Source organism: Ornithodoros turicata, chromosome 1 (genome assembly GCF_037126465.1).
Source record: "Ornithodoros turicata isolate Travis chromosome 1, ASM3712646v1, whole genome shotgun sequence".
Lineage (NCBI taxonomy): Eukaryota > Metazoa > Arthropoda > Arachnida > Ixodida > Argasidae > Ornithodoros > Ornithodoros turicata.
This window is the reverse complement of record NC_088201.1, coordinates 52,712,645-52,727,845: the sequence shown is the minus strand read 5'-3', so window position 1 is coordinate 52,727,845 and position 15,201 is coordinate 52,712,645. Positions and strand designations below refer to the sequence as shown.

The 15,201-nt window shown below is 47.0% G+C and overlaps 1 protein-coding gene across 1 annotated transcript in view; it reads left to right on the top strand.

Moving 5' to 3' along the window:
• LOC135378256 (synaptogenesis protein syg-2-like) overlaps positions 1–15,201 on the top strand; it is a 637,949-nt gene that overhangs the window by 414,833 nt on the left and 207,915 nt on the right. The window contains exon 6 of the mRNA XM_064611235.1: positions 7,987–8,214. Coding sequence (XP_064467305.1) covers positions 7,987–8,214 — 228 coding nt within the window. The remainder of the gene's footprint in view (positions 1–7,986; positions 8,215–15,201) is intronic.

Below are 15,201 nucleotides of genomic sequence, written 5' to 3'. Positions count from 1 at the left end.
ACACATGCAATATACAGGGTGTTTACTTTTACACTTTACATATTTTTTATTAAAAAGCTATCATGGACGGCAGATATCTCGTTTTTGCAATTGAGTTATACGGCCAGGCGGATATCCTCTCGAAGAAATAAGCATGCAACTACAAGATGACTAATCCATAGATCGACAAGTTACCCCTCAAAAAGAACTCGTTACAAGCTAAGTTACCGTGTGAAAAATGTAACTAAGTTAGTAACGAAATTCTTCAGGCTGAAATGCAACTCGCAGTTACGGAGTTAATTACCAAAAAGAACGAGTTACTTCCAAGTCACTTTGGACACAAAATAGCACTACACAGGCGCAGCGCGCGTGAGCAGTTGAGTTAGACCTTGAGTTAGACCTGCTGAGAAGTGCAACACGCTTAGATCGTTTTCGTTTATGTGCCATAATTCGAACGCTTTGCATCTTACTCCCTGTGGGTTGCACAATGGTTCAGCCTCATTTCAATAGCAGCGTTCTTACTCCCTGAATGGAATACTGTTATTGATTGAATATCACGTTTTATGGCATAAAATGCCATAAAAGAACTGGAGAGAAAGCAAGAAAATATGTGGACGTGAGTGAAAAGCGAATTAAAAGTAACTTGGAACTTGGATTAAGTTACTTTCGCAAAGTTACCTGAACGAGTTCCTCTGAAAGTTACCACGACTCAAAAGTACCGCGTTAAGTTACAAGTTACCAGAAAACGGAACTTAGTTACAGTAACGAGTTACCTCGAACTCTGGACTAATCACCTAAAATTCATTAATTAGCTTTTTAATTAGGAGATTTCGGGCAAAAGCGAGACGGCAGAATGAGAGACTATCCTCGTTGAAAGCCATTCCACGTTTAAAAAATTCTGAAACACGCACGCGCGTTAAATCGTAAATCGTAGTTCGGGAACTCTCGCTCTAACTGCCAGATGTGACACCGCCTTGGTTTTTTTTTTTTTTACTTCTTTTTTCTTTTTTTGAAAGATCCGACTTAGGTGCGCTCCTGTTCTGTTCCTATGGACTCGGCTCAGGAAAAAGGAAACGGAGGGTCACGCGCAAGGTGGCATTTGTGCCTTCAATCCATGCGGAATATCCTCCGAGCAGTCTGATATTGCGAAAATATCAGAACTTACAGAGGGTTTTCGTCATGGATGAAAATGAAAATGCATTGGGGTAGTTTCATTTTAAATCGAACAACGTGTGAAAGTCGTATTTTTTAATTCGCCCAGAAAAAATATATGTTAGAGGACAGTTCAAACGACGCAAATCGCGCCACGTGCGACGCTCATGCGTGGAGTAGTTTCCGCGTAGGAGAGGAGGAAAGTCGGAGGCTGCTTGGGCGCGCTTTCTTCTGCACCGACTTTGACGGGATCTAGCACCGCTGACTTTATGTCTAGGAACTGGAGGATTTTTGTGATTATAGGCTGCACCATTGACTCTGTCGACAGCCACCCACAGAACTCTGAAAGCCACAGATTTTCTCTAAAAAAATGCCAAACTTGGCGTAAACGTTCAAAAAGGCCAAAATTTGTTACCAATTTTCTTCATGACGGAACGTCTGAGAACATCGCGCTTAGTGCCATTCGATAGGACGTTGAAAGAGCTTTCGTGCTGTATAAAGCTCATTTTTCTCAGCCCAGTTGTTTCTGTGTTATTAACTTGAGAATCACACATGGTAGGCGAAAATTGCCGATGTTGCATCTCAATTTTCTCGAAAATGCCATCTTCGATTTCCTTGATTATTTTTTAAAAGGTGGCGTCATGTCTTTACTTTAGACTATGGCGGGCTAGAAGCCCGCCATACTTTAGACGTCAAGTGAGACAATCTTTTATTTTTGCCTGAGAGACGCGCAGCGATTTTTTTTTTTGTCAGGCAGGGTGCACGAGGCTGTGGCCTTGCGCGCCCCACCCACGAGCGCGCGACCTTCAACCTCTTCTTTGCTACATGTGTCCCGTTGACGGAGAAATCAATGACCACACTGCGTGAGCTTGTTGTAGTGTCCCCGGAGCATCACTTTACGTTTACCCAATGGTCTCTCAGTTCTATCAGGCTCATTCAAACCGTGGGAGAGTACATGAGTTGCCTGTGCGCCCTTGACGAGAAGCCCCAGTTCGACGAACATACCGGCAAAGCAGTGAGAAGAAACGATGCGCTTCGTAGAGATCTTTATCCACTGGTAACATCTTAGCTTTTGTTTCAGGTTGCCGCCAGTCCCTCAGGCAGTGTGAAAGGCACATCCTTTTCATTGGTAAAAGAACGAAAACCGAAAGTTTCGAAAAACGTAAAATGTGCCCATTGCGAGACCCCTGCAAGTGGTGGCTGCCACCATTAGATTAGCATCATCCGATAGCTTTAGACATGACCTTTCACATGATATAAAGTGACTGGGTTCAAGCGCATTCTTTGTCCGCTTAGTATCGCAAAACCACGAGTGGTACGCGAAAAGTTTGCATGTTCGATCTTAATTATTTCTAAAAAGCCGGAATATTTTTCACGATTTATTCCACAGGGGCAGACTTATGCCGGTACTTTGCGCTGCTGGTAAAGTACCTTTTCTCTTTTTGATTGAGACGTAGGGCTACCTTTCCGCGGAGCGATTTTTCCACACAAAGGTGCTCTTCGTATGTTTACGAGCGCGTTTTGCTTCGTAGTCTTTGGTTTGTAATTTAATGCCCAAATGTTGCATTATGTACTTATTTTGCACTTATGGTACGTCTGTTCATTTTTTTCCTTTGGAGACGCAGGACAATGCTTTCGTGGGCGACTTGAACCTGCTATTACGCACTTTCATGGGAGTCGCACGCACGACGTGTGCGTATACGCACGTGCGCATATTCACTATTCTCCCGCACATGTGCTTGAGGCAATGCACATACGCACGCTATGAGGCTGTCGTGCGAGTTAATATTAAGAAGGCAGAACTACGGCCACAGGGGACAGAAAGTTACAAAACCTGAGAATACAAATTTGTGGTCGCGTGGTTGCAGTCTCCTCTTAACCTGGGCGCAATAAGTGATAGTTCCGAAGGTGTGCATGCTCTCTTTAATTAGTTTTATGCTCCGTAGCGTTATTTCGGAACCACGACGAGTGGTACAAAACCCGTAAGACCGCTGTGATGACAGTTGCTGCTCTCAAGTATAACAAGTTCGCCCTCACCGAGATGTGTCAGTGTCACCGTGGGAATCAAAATTTCCGACAGAACAAGGCACATCTAAAATCCCTCGTTTCCGGTAGCCGTAGGTACCTTAAACCCTCGGTGTGGTCTTCAGTAGTCCTTCTGGCATCCATGCGCTTGAACCCATTCACTTTATATCATGTGAAAGGACATGTGTAAAGCTATCGGATGATGCTAATCCAATGGTGGCAGCCACCACCTGCAGGGATCTCGCAATGGGCACATTTTACGTTGTTCGAAACTTCCGTTCTTCGTTCTTTTAACAACGAAAAGGATGTGACTTTCACACTTCCTGGGGGACTGGTGGCAACCTGAAACAAAAGCTAAGATGTTACCAGTGGATAAAGATCTCTACGAAGCGCTTCGTTTCTTCTCACTGCTTTGTCGGTATGTTCGTTGAACTGGGGCTTCTCGTCAAGGGCGCACAGGCAACTCATGTACTCTCCCACGGTTTGAATGAGCCTGACGGAACTGGGAGGCCATTGGGTAAACGTAAAGTGATGCTCTGGGGACACTACAACAAGCTCACGCAGTGTGGTCATTGATTTCTCCGTCAGCGGGACACCTGTAGCAAAGAAGAAGTTGAAAGTCGCGTGCTCGTTGGTGGGGGCGCAAGGCCGCAGCCTCGTGCACCCTGCCTGACAAAAAAATCGCTGCGCGTCTCTCAGGCAAAAATAAAATATTGTCTCACTTGGCGTCTAAAGTAGAGACATGACGCCACCTTTTGAAAGATAATCAAGGAAATCGAAGATGGCATTTTTGAGAAAACTGAGATGCAACATTGGCAATTTTCGCCTACTATGTGTGATTCTCAAGCTAATAACACAGAAATAACTGGGCTGAGAAAAATGAGCTTTATACAGCACGAAAGCTCTTTCAATGTCCTATCGAATGGCACTAAGTTCGATGTTCTCACAGGTTCCGTCATGAAGCAAATTGGTAACAAAGTTCGGCCTTTTTGAACGTTTACGCCAAGTTTGGCATTTTTTAACAGAAAATCTGTGGCTCTCAGTGTTCTATGGGTGACTGTCGACAGTGTCTATGGTGCAGCCTATAATCACAAAAAACCTCCAGTTCCTAAACATAAAATTAGCGGTGCTAGATCCCGTCAAAGTCGGTCCAGAAGAAAGCGTGCTCAAGCAGCCTCAGACTTTCCCCCTCTCCTACGCGGAAACTACTACACGCACGAGCGTCGCACGGGGCGCGATTTGCGTCGTTTGAGCTGTCCTCTAACATATATTTTTTCTGGGCGAATTAAAAAATACGACTTTCACACGTTGTTCGATTTAAAATGAAACTACCCATTGACGAACTTCACACGCTAGGGGCTGTGTGGTGCGGACCGTCAAGTTATGTTTGAATCTGCCCTGTGTCATTAGTCCCGGTTTTATGGAACTTGTTCACAACGGCCTACGCGTATGCGCATGGCCTTGAGGCGCCGGAGATGGTTATCTCCGACTTCAGTAGAGTCAGTAAATAAACCACAAGATGGCGCAATATGGGGACGACAGAAGTGGGGACCGGGGGGGGGGGGGGTTCCGCACGAACGGCTCAAGGTCGTCGGTCCCACTCCGGACCGAGTTCCATTCTTTGCGCTACCCACACGGATTTGCTTTGGCGAGCGCCGAGGGCGGTTCGCTGGAGAGCCGCCCGGACACGACTCGTATGTGAAAAAGGTCCATTGCTCCGTTACATGGTTCCTAGCAGTTTTCAGTGCAATGACCATGCTATTTCACAGCGTATGTTTTGTTTTCAATTATTATATGATGAACGAAAAATGGAGAGACTGGCGGACGCTTCGTTTAAGATTTTTTGTTGTTGTCAGAGGTTTTTTATTGCTAACATAGATAATCTTGCTGCCGGAACAACAAAGACACGAAAGACTGGAAGGTTGGCATTGCGCTTCTTTGTTCTAGTACGCTTCCTTTTATTCTTTTTTTAAAGTCTGTGATATGTCACAAGGCAGCGGGGAAATGTACGTGCGGGGAATTGTACGATCCCCTTCTGCCGCTTCTTTCTTCCTTTGTGTAATATATATCGGTTCATATACCCACAGATTAGCACCCAGTGCTGTGCACCGGGAACATAGATAACTCTATAAATAATTCTTCAGAATAATAACAATAATTCGTGGCTTTACATCGCGAGACAACTGTGCTAGTACCAATTACCTTGTCTAAATGAGATGGCTGTATCACCGCGACGGACGATGTACCAGAGAGGAACTCTCATTGTAAATATCTCTATAAACATCGCAGTCCATGCAGTGACTGCGCCGATATTGACTGCTGCAGTGACTGTGTGATATTGAAACACAATGGCTGTGGTAGTGCTCTATACGGAGCGAAGCTCACCATACTATTCACTAACAGTCGTTTCACTAAAGAGTCGTTTGGGTGGAAACTCACGATTCTGAATAAATCCAAGGCGTGCTGGTCCCCAGTCGCAAAGAGTCCGGCATATGTTGGGATGACGCTGTGGAAAGTGTAAGTAATCACTGCACGGATTTGCGTAAGCGTGTGGCTTCTGAAAGCGTCTTCCTACAGTGCACAGGAGGAAGTAGTGGGGAATGTGCCCTACAAAAAGAAGAAACATAAAGAACTCGAAACAATGACGCGGCTATATGTGGCCGCTCTCGACATCTAGCCTGGATACACTGGTTTCCATGTTATCTGGTGCTGCTGGGAAATGTTACAGTAATTTAAAACTGCCTTTCGAGCCTGTTGGTATATCATGGATATGGTTAAAAGCGCTAAAAAGGAAAGGGCGCACCAAGGACTGTGTTTGTGGTTCGTCCTTTCCTCTTTTAGCGCTTTTAACCATATCAATGTTACAGTAGACATGAATTTTACCAACGTCACCAAAGTTCGTTTTTTACCAACCGTCGGGTGTGGTCGCAAATCGTCCTTCCACATCTGCTATCACGTACGGCATGGCCGAGTGGTTAAAGCGTCCGCTCGTGCTGAAGACTGGTAGTCGGTGGGTTCAACTCCTTCCACCGACTGTGTTGTTCGAAGTTTTCACTGGGTTTTCCGGCAGACTTTCCAGACAAATGATGGTACAGTTCCCCTTGAAGTCGGCCCAGGACACATACTGACCCCCCGTCACCGCCTCTTCTTCTTGCTGTCCTCTCTCCACCTGTCTACGCCTGTACGCTGCTCATAGCCATAGTTGCTTCGCGGCGGTAACACATACGAAAAAGGTCCACGTTCGCAGCTAGTCCACGCGTCTTTGCTGTCGTCAGCTACAGATCAGGGAGCCTATTTTCTACCCATTATGCCGTACATAATGGCAACAAAATAGGCTCCGCCTCCAGTTTTCAGCAAATCAGGGGCGAGAACGTTGTCATTCGGGATGATGGTTGCCTAGGAGCGTGATGTGTGGTGAAACTGATTTTTAAGAGTGTAGAATTACCGCGGACATTTGCCCCCCGTCCATGAACGGGATTACACACTTCGCGGCGCGCCTGCAGTGGCTTCCTTTTTCCCTCACCCTGGCTGGGCTGGGGCTTCCGTGGCTTAGTGGCTACGGTGATGGCATTGCAGGCTGAGACTGGGAGGTGAACCGGGCTCGAATCCGGACGCCGCCGGTTGTGCTGCATGGGGTGTCCCTGGGATTTCTTCAGACACTTTAAGACAAATGTCGGCACACTTAAGAGTGAAGTCCACCCACGACCGTCGACGCCCCCCTCCCCCGAGCAACATGCCGCCAGGCAGGCAGGCACAGCGCTCGGAAATAGCACGCTACCAGAACTATCACCATCTTCCGGGGCCGTACTTGCAAATGTCAAATACGGACGGTGTGGGTATGTCGAACCTGGTATAGCATATGATATACAGGGTGGTCCACCAACCATGATAGAAAGGGTTACAAGCCGTCGGGTGACCTCATTTTTGATAAGATAGCGCTGATTACCGCACTCACCGCGCTTGTTTGTTTCGTGGGTAAGGCTTGTAACCCTTTCCCTCGTGTGACGTGTCAATGTAACCTCCTTTCTTCGCAGCTTTGCGCTCAAACTACGAGCCGTCAAAAAAGAGGCGGACCCAAGAGCTCATTTCCACGGATTTTCGGCGAATGTATTTCGGCAATTGCCATTGCATTACGAGTGAGATTATGTGCTATACTGAGTAAAACGACCACGGGGAACCCATTTCCGCAAGGAAAACGTTAGGTTGCCTTGGAAAATTTCGGAGTTCAATTCAAGAAATTAACTTTCTGTCAATTGAAAGGAAATAAAAATGTTATCAATATCTGGCAAATGTTATTGGCAGAAGAAAATCCCCTGACCGCATGTCTCTCCGGGGCCTACGTTTTTTACTATGAATTTCTATCACGGTTGGTGGACCACCCTGTACAGCATGTAGCGATCATGATCAAGTGCCGATCCCGGTTGTGTGTGGCAGTGTGAACGGGGTACAAATCAACTATCAAGATGAAATGACAACATTTTTGGGAAACAGAAAACGATAAATGATACATTACATACAGCAAAGCAGAAGTATAGAAACAGGACATTCTCCATATTCGCCAAACCGACTGTGTGACATTCTGTCGTGCGAGGTAGCGACTGCGAGAGTTGGGAATTCCACTAAAGCACGCGCGAGGCGATGAAGTTTCTGCACGATGAGATAAAATCATGTATTCTTACGACGCAATTAAAACTTGCATGGACTGTGTGGATTGCTCACATCCTTACTTTTGTTTCAACATCACCGCTCGTCGTCTCGTGCACGCTTCTGGGGCATTATTGTGTGCTGTTCCGTAAGCACTTGGGAGTAACAAACAATGCGTCAATGCAGGTATTCCCCGGCCTTCTCTCTCATGGCAGCTGCTGTCAAGCAATGGAAGTGAGCTTCAGCTGGACAATACATCGGCTGTTTCCAGTTCTCCACATCTGAGAGAAGGCGCAGTGTGGGCTCGCATGGCTCGTCTTGAACGGATGCATGAAGGAGCCCGTCTTAGCTGCCTCGCAGCAAATGCGAACGTCTCCACGCCATCACATGCTGAGCTGCTTCTCAGCTTAAATCGTAAGTACTACTAGTATTTTTCTGTCCCACCAAAACTCCATAAAAGGAACACTGAAGCGCAAAAATTTCTCCGCGCGGGATGAATGAGGCCGTTACCTTGACACCAACGCAAAAGGAACGGGCATCACGCAGGGAATCATCTGTCGCGTCGTTCGTCAATACTTCGCAAACGACTTGCGCGACTTCGCGACTTGCCTCTTCTCTCATTCTGAAGAAGCGCGAAAATGCGGAGAGGCCTATCATTCGTTTCCTTAAACGATCTCATCCGATAATTGGACAAATCGTTTCAGGAGGCCAATATGCCATCTCCGCGTTACCGCGCTTCTTTAGAAGGAAAGCGTAAATTGCGGTTTCATCTTTCGTGCTACGAAGAGAATTGTTTTGCAGATGCGTGTCCCTTTAAAGTCCACAATATGTCACGTTCCTAAAAACATGAGCCAGTAACACTGCTGCATGTATCACACAACTGAATATGACACTCCGTTGTTCCGGAAGGTCATTCTCACACTTCGTTATCAGAGTGAAAGGGAAAGAGTTATCAGGTTTACTTGAAGCTGCACGCCAATGTCCCACCTGACCACCATACGCAACAGCTGCGTCACAAAGGGACGGGGTCAGCCGCCTTGCGCGCTCGTTCTGCATCCGTAATTAGACGGTTTCGGGGGTAAATTTGACGGCGAATATCTTGGATTACGGGTGAGCTAGGAAAATTCTATAAAGTTGAATAGTCTTGGAACGCGACTGCCTCCAAATTTCCAATATAAACTTGCTCGCTAACTGCAATAATTAAAAAGTTAATTAACAGATTTTAGTTAATTACGAGTTTAAGGGCGGCAACCAACATTTCACATTGTGTCCGCCTGGTCGCAAAACCCGCCTGCGCAAGCGGCTTCCTTCTACCACTCGTGTTTTTTTTTTTAAATCGTGAAAGCTTAATTTTGAACACCCTGTGTACCATGCTGCTAGGTGGCTCTAGACTGAACTAAGACCCGCACTGCCGCTATCTAGGCATAATCATTGACAAGGGACTGACATGGTCGCGGCAGATCACCTCTCTCTCTCTCTCTGCTAGCGCCCGCATATGCAGTAATGTGCTCTGGTACCTCTGCGGATCCACCTGGAGACCGTCCTGTGCTCACCTCCGTCATTGTTCCCTGTTGCTTAGCACTATGCGCTATAGCAAGCCTGTCCTGTATGGGATTATGGAATCTCCTGCACTCACGAGCGGGAGCTGCTCAATAATCAGGCCAGAAGCTTCCGCCTTTGTTTGGGAGTGCCGAAAACTACGGAAACCTTCTCTGTTTTGGCGGAGGCACGAGAACCATCGGTTCCTATTCTTCGCGTTAGTGTCGCCTTACACACGTACATGCGTTATCATGCCCGCCATCCGGCTGTGACATTGCTCAACGTTATCCCGCGTCTGCATTTGGTCAAGTTATTCTTCGCTTGCGGGGGAACATCCCCTCAGCTTCTGCCTCGACCTCCTATGCGCCGCCAATGTGGATTATTCCAGTGGATCCCGAGCCACGTCGGACTTTCTGCCAATGATCGTGTTGACGCTCTCGCTCGGCATGCCCACGACACTGATCAGCCAACTGCCCTTCCCTTTGCGCTCTCTATGTTTCAGCTGAAAATCCGCTGCTTTATTGCACGCAGCTCTTTGAGCAAGAAGGTATACGCATCAATACCTTCCTTCGATCCATTGACCCGCTAATGACACACGCTGTGCCTGGCCGCATCCCGCGCATCGAGGAGTCGCTGCTTCATCGGCTGCGGCTGAAGTAGCACGAACTCCACTCCTCCTGTTTAATATGATCAAATTTCCTTTACCTCTTTGCCCCACGTATCATGTAGAAGCTGGCGTGCCACACATACTCCCTGCCTGCCAGCGGCCACGAAGGTCACCGGTCTAGTCCCCGGCGCCGTCTCGCCGTCTAGGCTACCGAGAGCTTTCCCTCCCTGTGCTACTTGGCCCTACTGAGCACATTGAAGTCGCGTCTGCGCTGACACGATTCCTTCGGGAAGCTAAACTCTTGAGCACTCTCTGATACCTCCTACATGACTGTCTGCACAACGATTAGTGAAGGATCTGTCTTTTTATGTGGAATTTTCTGCGTATCTGTTTCTTCATCTTCCTTTTTTTTTTTTTTTGTCTTTGCTTTTGGGAATAGCAACCTCCATCATGGCTAACCTTTCCCTTCCTTTTTTTTTATCAGCATTAAACATCCCCCCAACACACACATTGCAGAGAACGCGCACAAAGCTAACCAGTCTGTGCTTATGCTCAGAAATCAAGGAAGCATCACGTTGAGATCAATTATCACGTATTATCACGTACAATTATCACAATTCTTGATCATTTCTGGCTTTACGCCGCTCAAGTGGGATCGTGACCAACGCCGCAGTCGGTTCAGTTCGGTTAAAATTGTTATGGGTACTGAGCTGACATTTCGGAGGCCTGGTGGCTGTCTTGCATTAAAGAAATTTTGTCTGTATGAGCTCATTTGCATAACTTTAATAGAACACTTCGCGGAAGTGTTGGAATTTTTTTCGGTGTCGTTCAATCTTCTTTTGTAATTCAGAACTACACAGCAATTTTTAGACCTACCTTCTTTCATTGAACAGTAGACATGACGACAGTCTTAAAGATTACATAAGATCTTTTTTGCTTGTCGTCAAGGAAACCTTTAGCAAGAGTGGTGGCTATATTCCAGCGCATTTCGCTACACGCTTATTTATTGCGGACCCTTCGCCAGGATGGCGTGTCTGGCACCGTGGTCTCGCCCCACCCCGGAACTCCGCAGAGAATCCATCAGAGTAGTGATCGCGAACTCATACCAACCCACGCTAGCAACGAGAATATTAAAAAAAGAGAAAAAGAAATCAAACACACAGGCGCAAGTGGTCAGTACAGAGTGTTAGACATTTTCCTTTATTTCGGCGAAGTTTGCCTGGCAGGCTTGTCGTGTCCCATGCATGTTACGTAACGAAAAATCACGAAGACTTGACGTAACTTTGTCTAACCTAGATATACTAAATAAGTTTGTACTGTACTGAGCGATTGCAATAAGATTCGCGTAAGCGGATCCTATTTAACGACACAGTCTAACTGAAGGAAAACAGGAGAGCCTGAAAGAATGGCTAGGAAGCAAGCGAGCTGGTGACAAGAACCGATGATGAAAAAACCCCGAGACTAGGGAGAGCAGCCCCGAAGGTACCACGCAAATGTTAAAGGGGCACTAAACCGATATAAGAGCAATGACGTATCAGTAGGAATATGTCCATTTAACTCTGAAACATAGTTTCTTAAATTATGAAGGTCGACAACGACATAGTAGCGTAGTAATTACAGAACGCGTTGCGCACTATCTCTTGAACTTGCTCCACCCTTCAAGTCCTCACAACAATAGGAGCGACGCCATTTTGACGTTTCGTGCGGGACACCACTTATGTTGCTGCATTTTTTAATAAGTGTCTTTGTCAGAGCCACTACACTACATTCACGAGGAATGTCCTTCCACGATATATTATTTGTACATCTTTTCCGGCTGCCTTCACTAATAGAAATGAGATTTGTTTATAAGCCGCACTTATTCTTTGAAGTGAAACCCCTCCGCAGCCACGGAGCCGCAACAATACGACAGCAAACAGGTTCGGCAGGAGAGACACTGATGTTCTGAGGCTGGAACAACATACAAGGGACAGATACAAACAAAGCCTCAAATTGCCTAAGAAGTCAACGATGAAAGATGAAAGTCACTGAAAAGGTTAGCCAGCTGTAGGGATCGAACCCACATCTTCTGGATTACCGGTCCAGGGCTCTAGTACCAATGACGTGGGTTCGATCCCTACAGCTGGCTAACCTTTTCAGTGACTTTCATCTTTCATCGTTGAGGTTCGGCAGGTTCTCCCCCGGGGCTGACCTTGTGGGAGTCCAAGAATGGTTGGCGACGCAAAACGTCATTCGGGGATGAGTCTGTCCTCATCCCGGCAGATTGTAGCCCGTTTGCTGTAGCCGAGTGACGTTTGCTGACGCATTAGACGAAGGGGAGAGTTGCACTGATTCCGCTCTTTGATCTGCTTTTTAAATAGTTAAAGCGCTTCAGCTACACAAAGTCTTCCACATATTTCGGTAGAGTGAAACCCCTGCTTTCAATCTGTGTAGTTTTTCAGACAAAGTATGGCCATCAGTTCAGTGACCCTTTAATACGTGGCTGGCACCACCGCTGCTAAAGAAACCCTGTTGGAAGCAGTGGAGAAGCGCTTTTCATTATACCCCTCAAGTTCACTGGTCTCTCGAATGCATGAAACATCGATCCAGCGGTTGCGGTGCCGTAGTATGCTTCCCTGCTGCTGTCCGACTGACGTGCATTGTCGACAGCGCCGGCCATCTCAAATCAGCCACGTAAACCGCAAAAAAAGCAAGCTGGTACCAAGTATTCTACGCTTTCTCAACCCATCCCCCTATCTTTACACGGAATGACTATCACTCTCTGTCGAGTTTTGCGACTGATCAAATCATCCATCACTATTGCTGAAGATGACACTCATACGAAGAATTCATGCCTATGTTAAGCAACAGGGCGATCTCGATCATAGATGGACCTAAGAGAAAACTGAACGCATCATGCGCAAGGCCAGAAACTGTGCGAAATATCGTTCACGAAGGTTCGCTCTCAAAGTATGTGTTTACCCAGCAATCTGCCTGCCACGTGGCGGCATGCTGCTCGGAGGATGAGCTCAGATGTGTGAAGCGCAACGCATCATCGCGGCACTTTTCGGCATGCATAACGCGCACGTTACGGAATGGAAAATACGTTATTCAGCGTGTATCCACACGAGCACGGCGTTCCCCTCAAGACTCCAGCAGAAGATGCGAAAAAGTCATTGCTTTCTGTTGGCACGTATAGTGCGAGCGCTGAACGTCAAGTCTATTCGTGCACCGCCAACGCACCAAGATACAGAAGGGCTGCTTAATGCCTCCTCCCACCCCTTCACACGTAGACATATATAAAGTCGGGATGTCAGCCAATCGTCGCAAACAACTTCAAAATACAAACATAGGCTTTCTGTGGCTACTAGTGGCTGCTCATGCGGCTGATGGCGGCTCGCCTCCATGGCTACGGCCGCCGAAGCGCGGTCGTGATTGGCGCTCTCCTAATTGTTGTGTCAGGTTGTCTATGCAATCAGACTTTGTTTCTAAGTAGCGTTAGCACTGCTAACGATGGCGAATATCCTGCGGCGCGCTCACAAGATGTTCCGTAGCAGACGAGAAGAAAAGACGCAGAAGGCATCGTCTGCTAACTGCACGGTCTGCAACTCCCGATAGTGCGAACACCGTGCGAATGCTGAACATAACACGCGGCGCAACTTGTGCCCGATGAGCAGTTTCTTCTTTTCTTTTTTGTCATTAGAAGTTACCGTGGGGATGTTGCACGTGTAAATACAAGGGGAGGAGCAAAGGAACACAGAGAGGAAACCTAACCCACAAGATATGTTGTCTTGTGGTATAATTATTTTGCTATCAGTGGTACTCTCGTCAGCGGGTTACAAATCGCCTTAAATTATTCGTTGTCCCAGATGACAGCCGACACCCGTACCAGGGGTCCGTTCTCCGCGTCGCAAGCAGTTTCCCTCTTTTTATTTCTGTCTGCTTTGTCACGCGGAGATGCCCTGCGCATCGTTGTTCTCACTCTCCAGATTATTTCATAATTATCGTACTTACACACCTAGGCCTCCGTTAAGCGCAAAGCACTTTCTCTTTAATGCATTCGGTGAAAAAAAAAATCGTGGCATTTCCGCGTAATATGCCTCAAACTTTACGCTTGTTTTAGCACCGCTGCCTCCTTCTTTTTTACGTTAAAGAAACTACTATTTTCCTCGCAGTGCAAATAGAAGAAGCCAAGTGAACGACGTTCCAGGAGCGCTTGAAATTACCGAGCCGCATCCTTTCAAAACACGCATACATCAAAACGGGCGATAAGCACAGCACCGACTACAGCAGCTAAAGGCTAGACCGCGCGGACGACGGTTCTGGCGCACTAATTAAATCTGCACGAACAAACCACCCATAAAAGTGACTGTTTCTTTTGCGGGGGGCCTCATACGACGCGGTGCACTGTCATTGTGGCCAGATAACAGCATGTGCTGCAGAACTGCGCGTCAGGAATGACGACGTGCAAGCGTGGCATTTTTCCAGCCTGCCAGATACGCAGTTTGCGAACACTGTTACGGCTCGTGAACACTCATACGGCCTGCGTGCCGCCCTGCCACACTTAATTGCGTAGTCTTGTTTAAAAGTGATTTCCTTTAGAGTCGTTAGGGAGACATTTGGCATGCTAGAACAGGGACGAGGAGGGAAATAACCGCCGTAATTGTTTGCGAATGAGGTTGGGCCGTTTCCAGATGCCAGACGCTCGTATAGGAAGGGAAAATACGCAGAACATCCCGTGACACCAGGGACCTTTAATAAACGAAAAACATTTCTGATGTTTGCGGTACCAGAAGCGCCATCCTCTAACGGTGCTTGAAGAACTGCATTTATCTTGCTGCAGGCTGAATATCATATCATTTATCGACACGGTGCGTGTAGATAAACCGAAGTGGCATTTTCATACGTAACCTGTTGTCTAGCTACTTAACTGACGGACGTCTGGTGGCGCACGACGGCGCATTTATCCGTGCGAAAGCTACACAAAAATCATGAAAACCATACTCAGCGTAAATAATAGACACTGCGACGAAAACATCGACGTTTTCGTCGCTCTGTCTATTTTTCACGCTGAGGCTTTCACGATTTTTCTGTAGCCTTCGCACACATAAATGCGCCGTGGTGCATGCGCCACCGGAAGTCCCTTATGTTAAGTAGACAACGAGTTACGTGCGAAAATGCCACTTAGGTTTATCTGCACACACCCTCTAATTTACCTTTTCAAATAGGGCTGTAGCAAAATGCTTCGCATGGCGTTCCTTGTCACTTAAACGAAC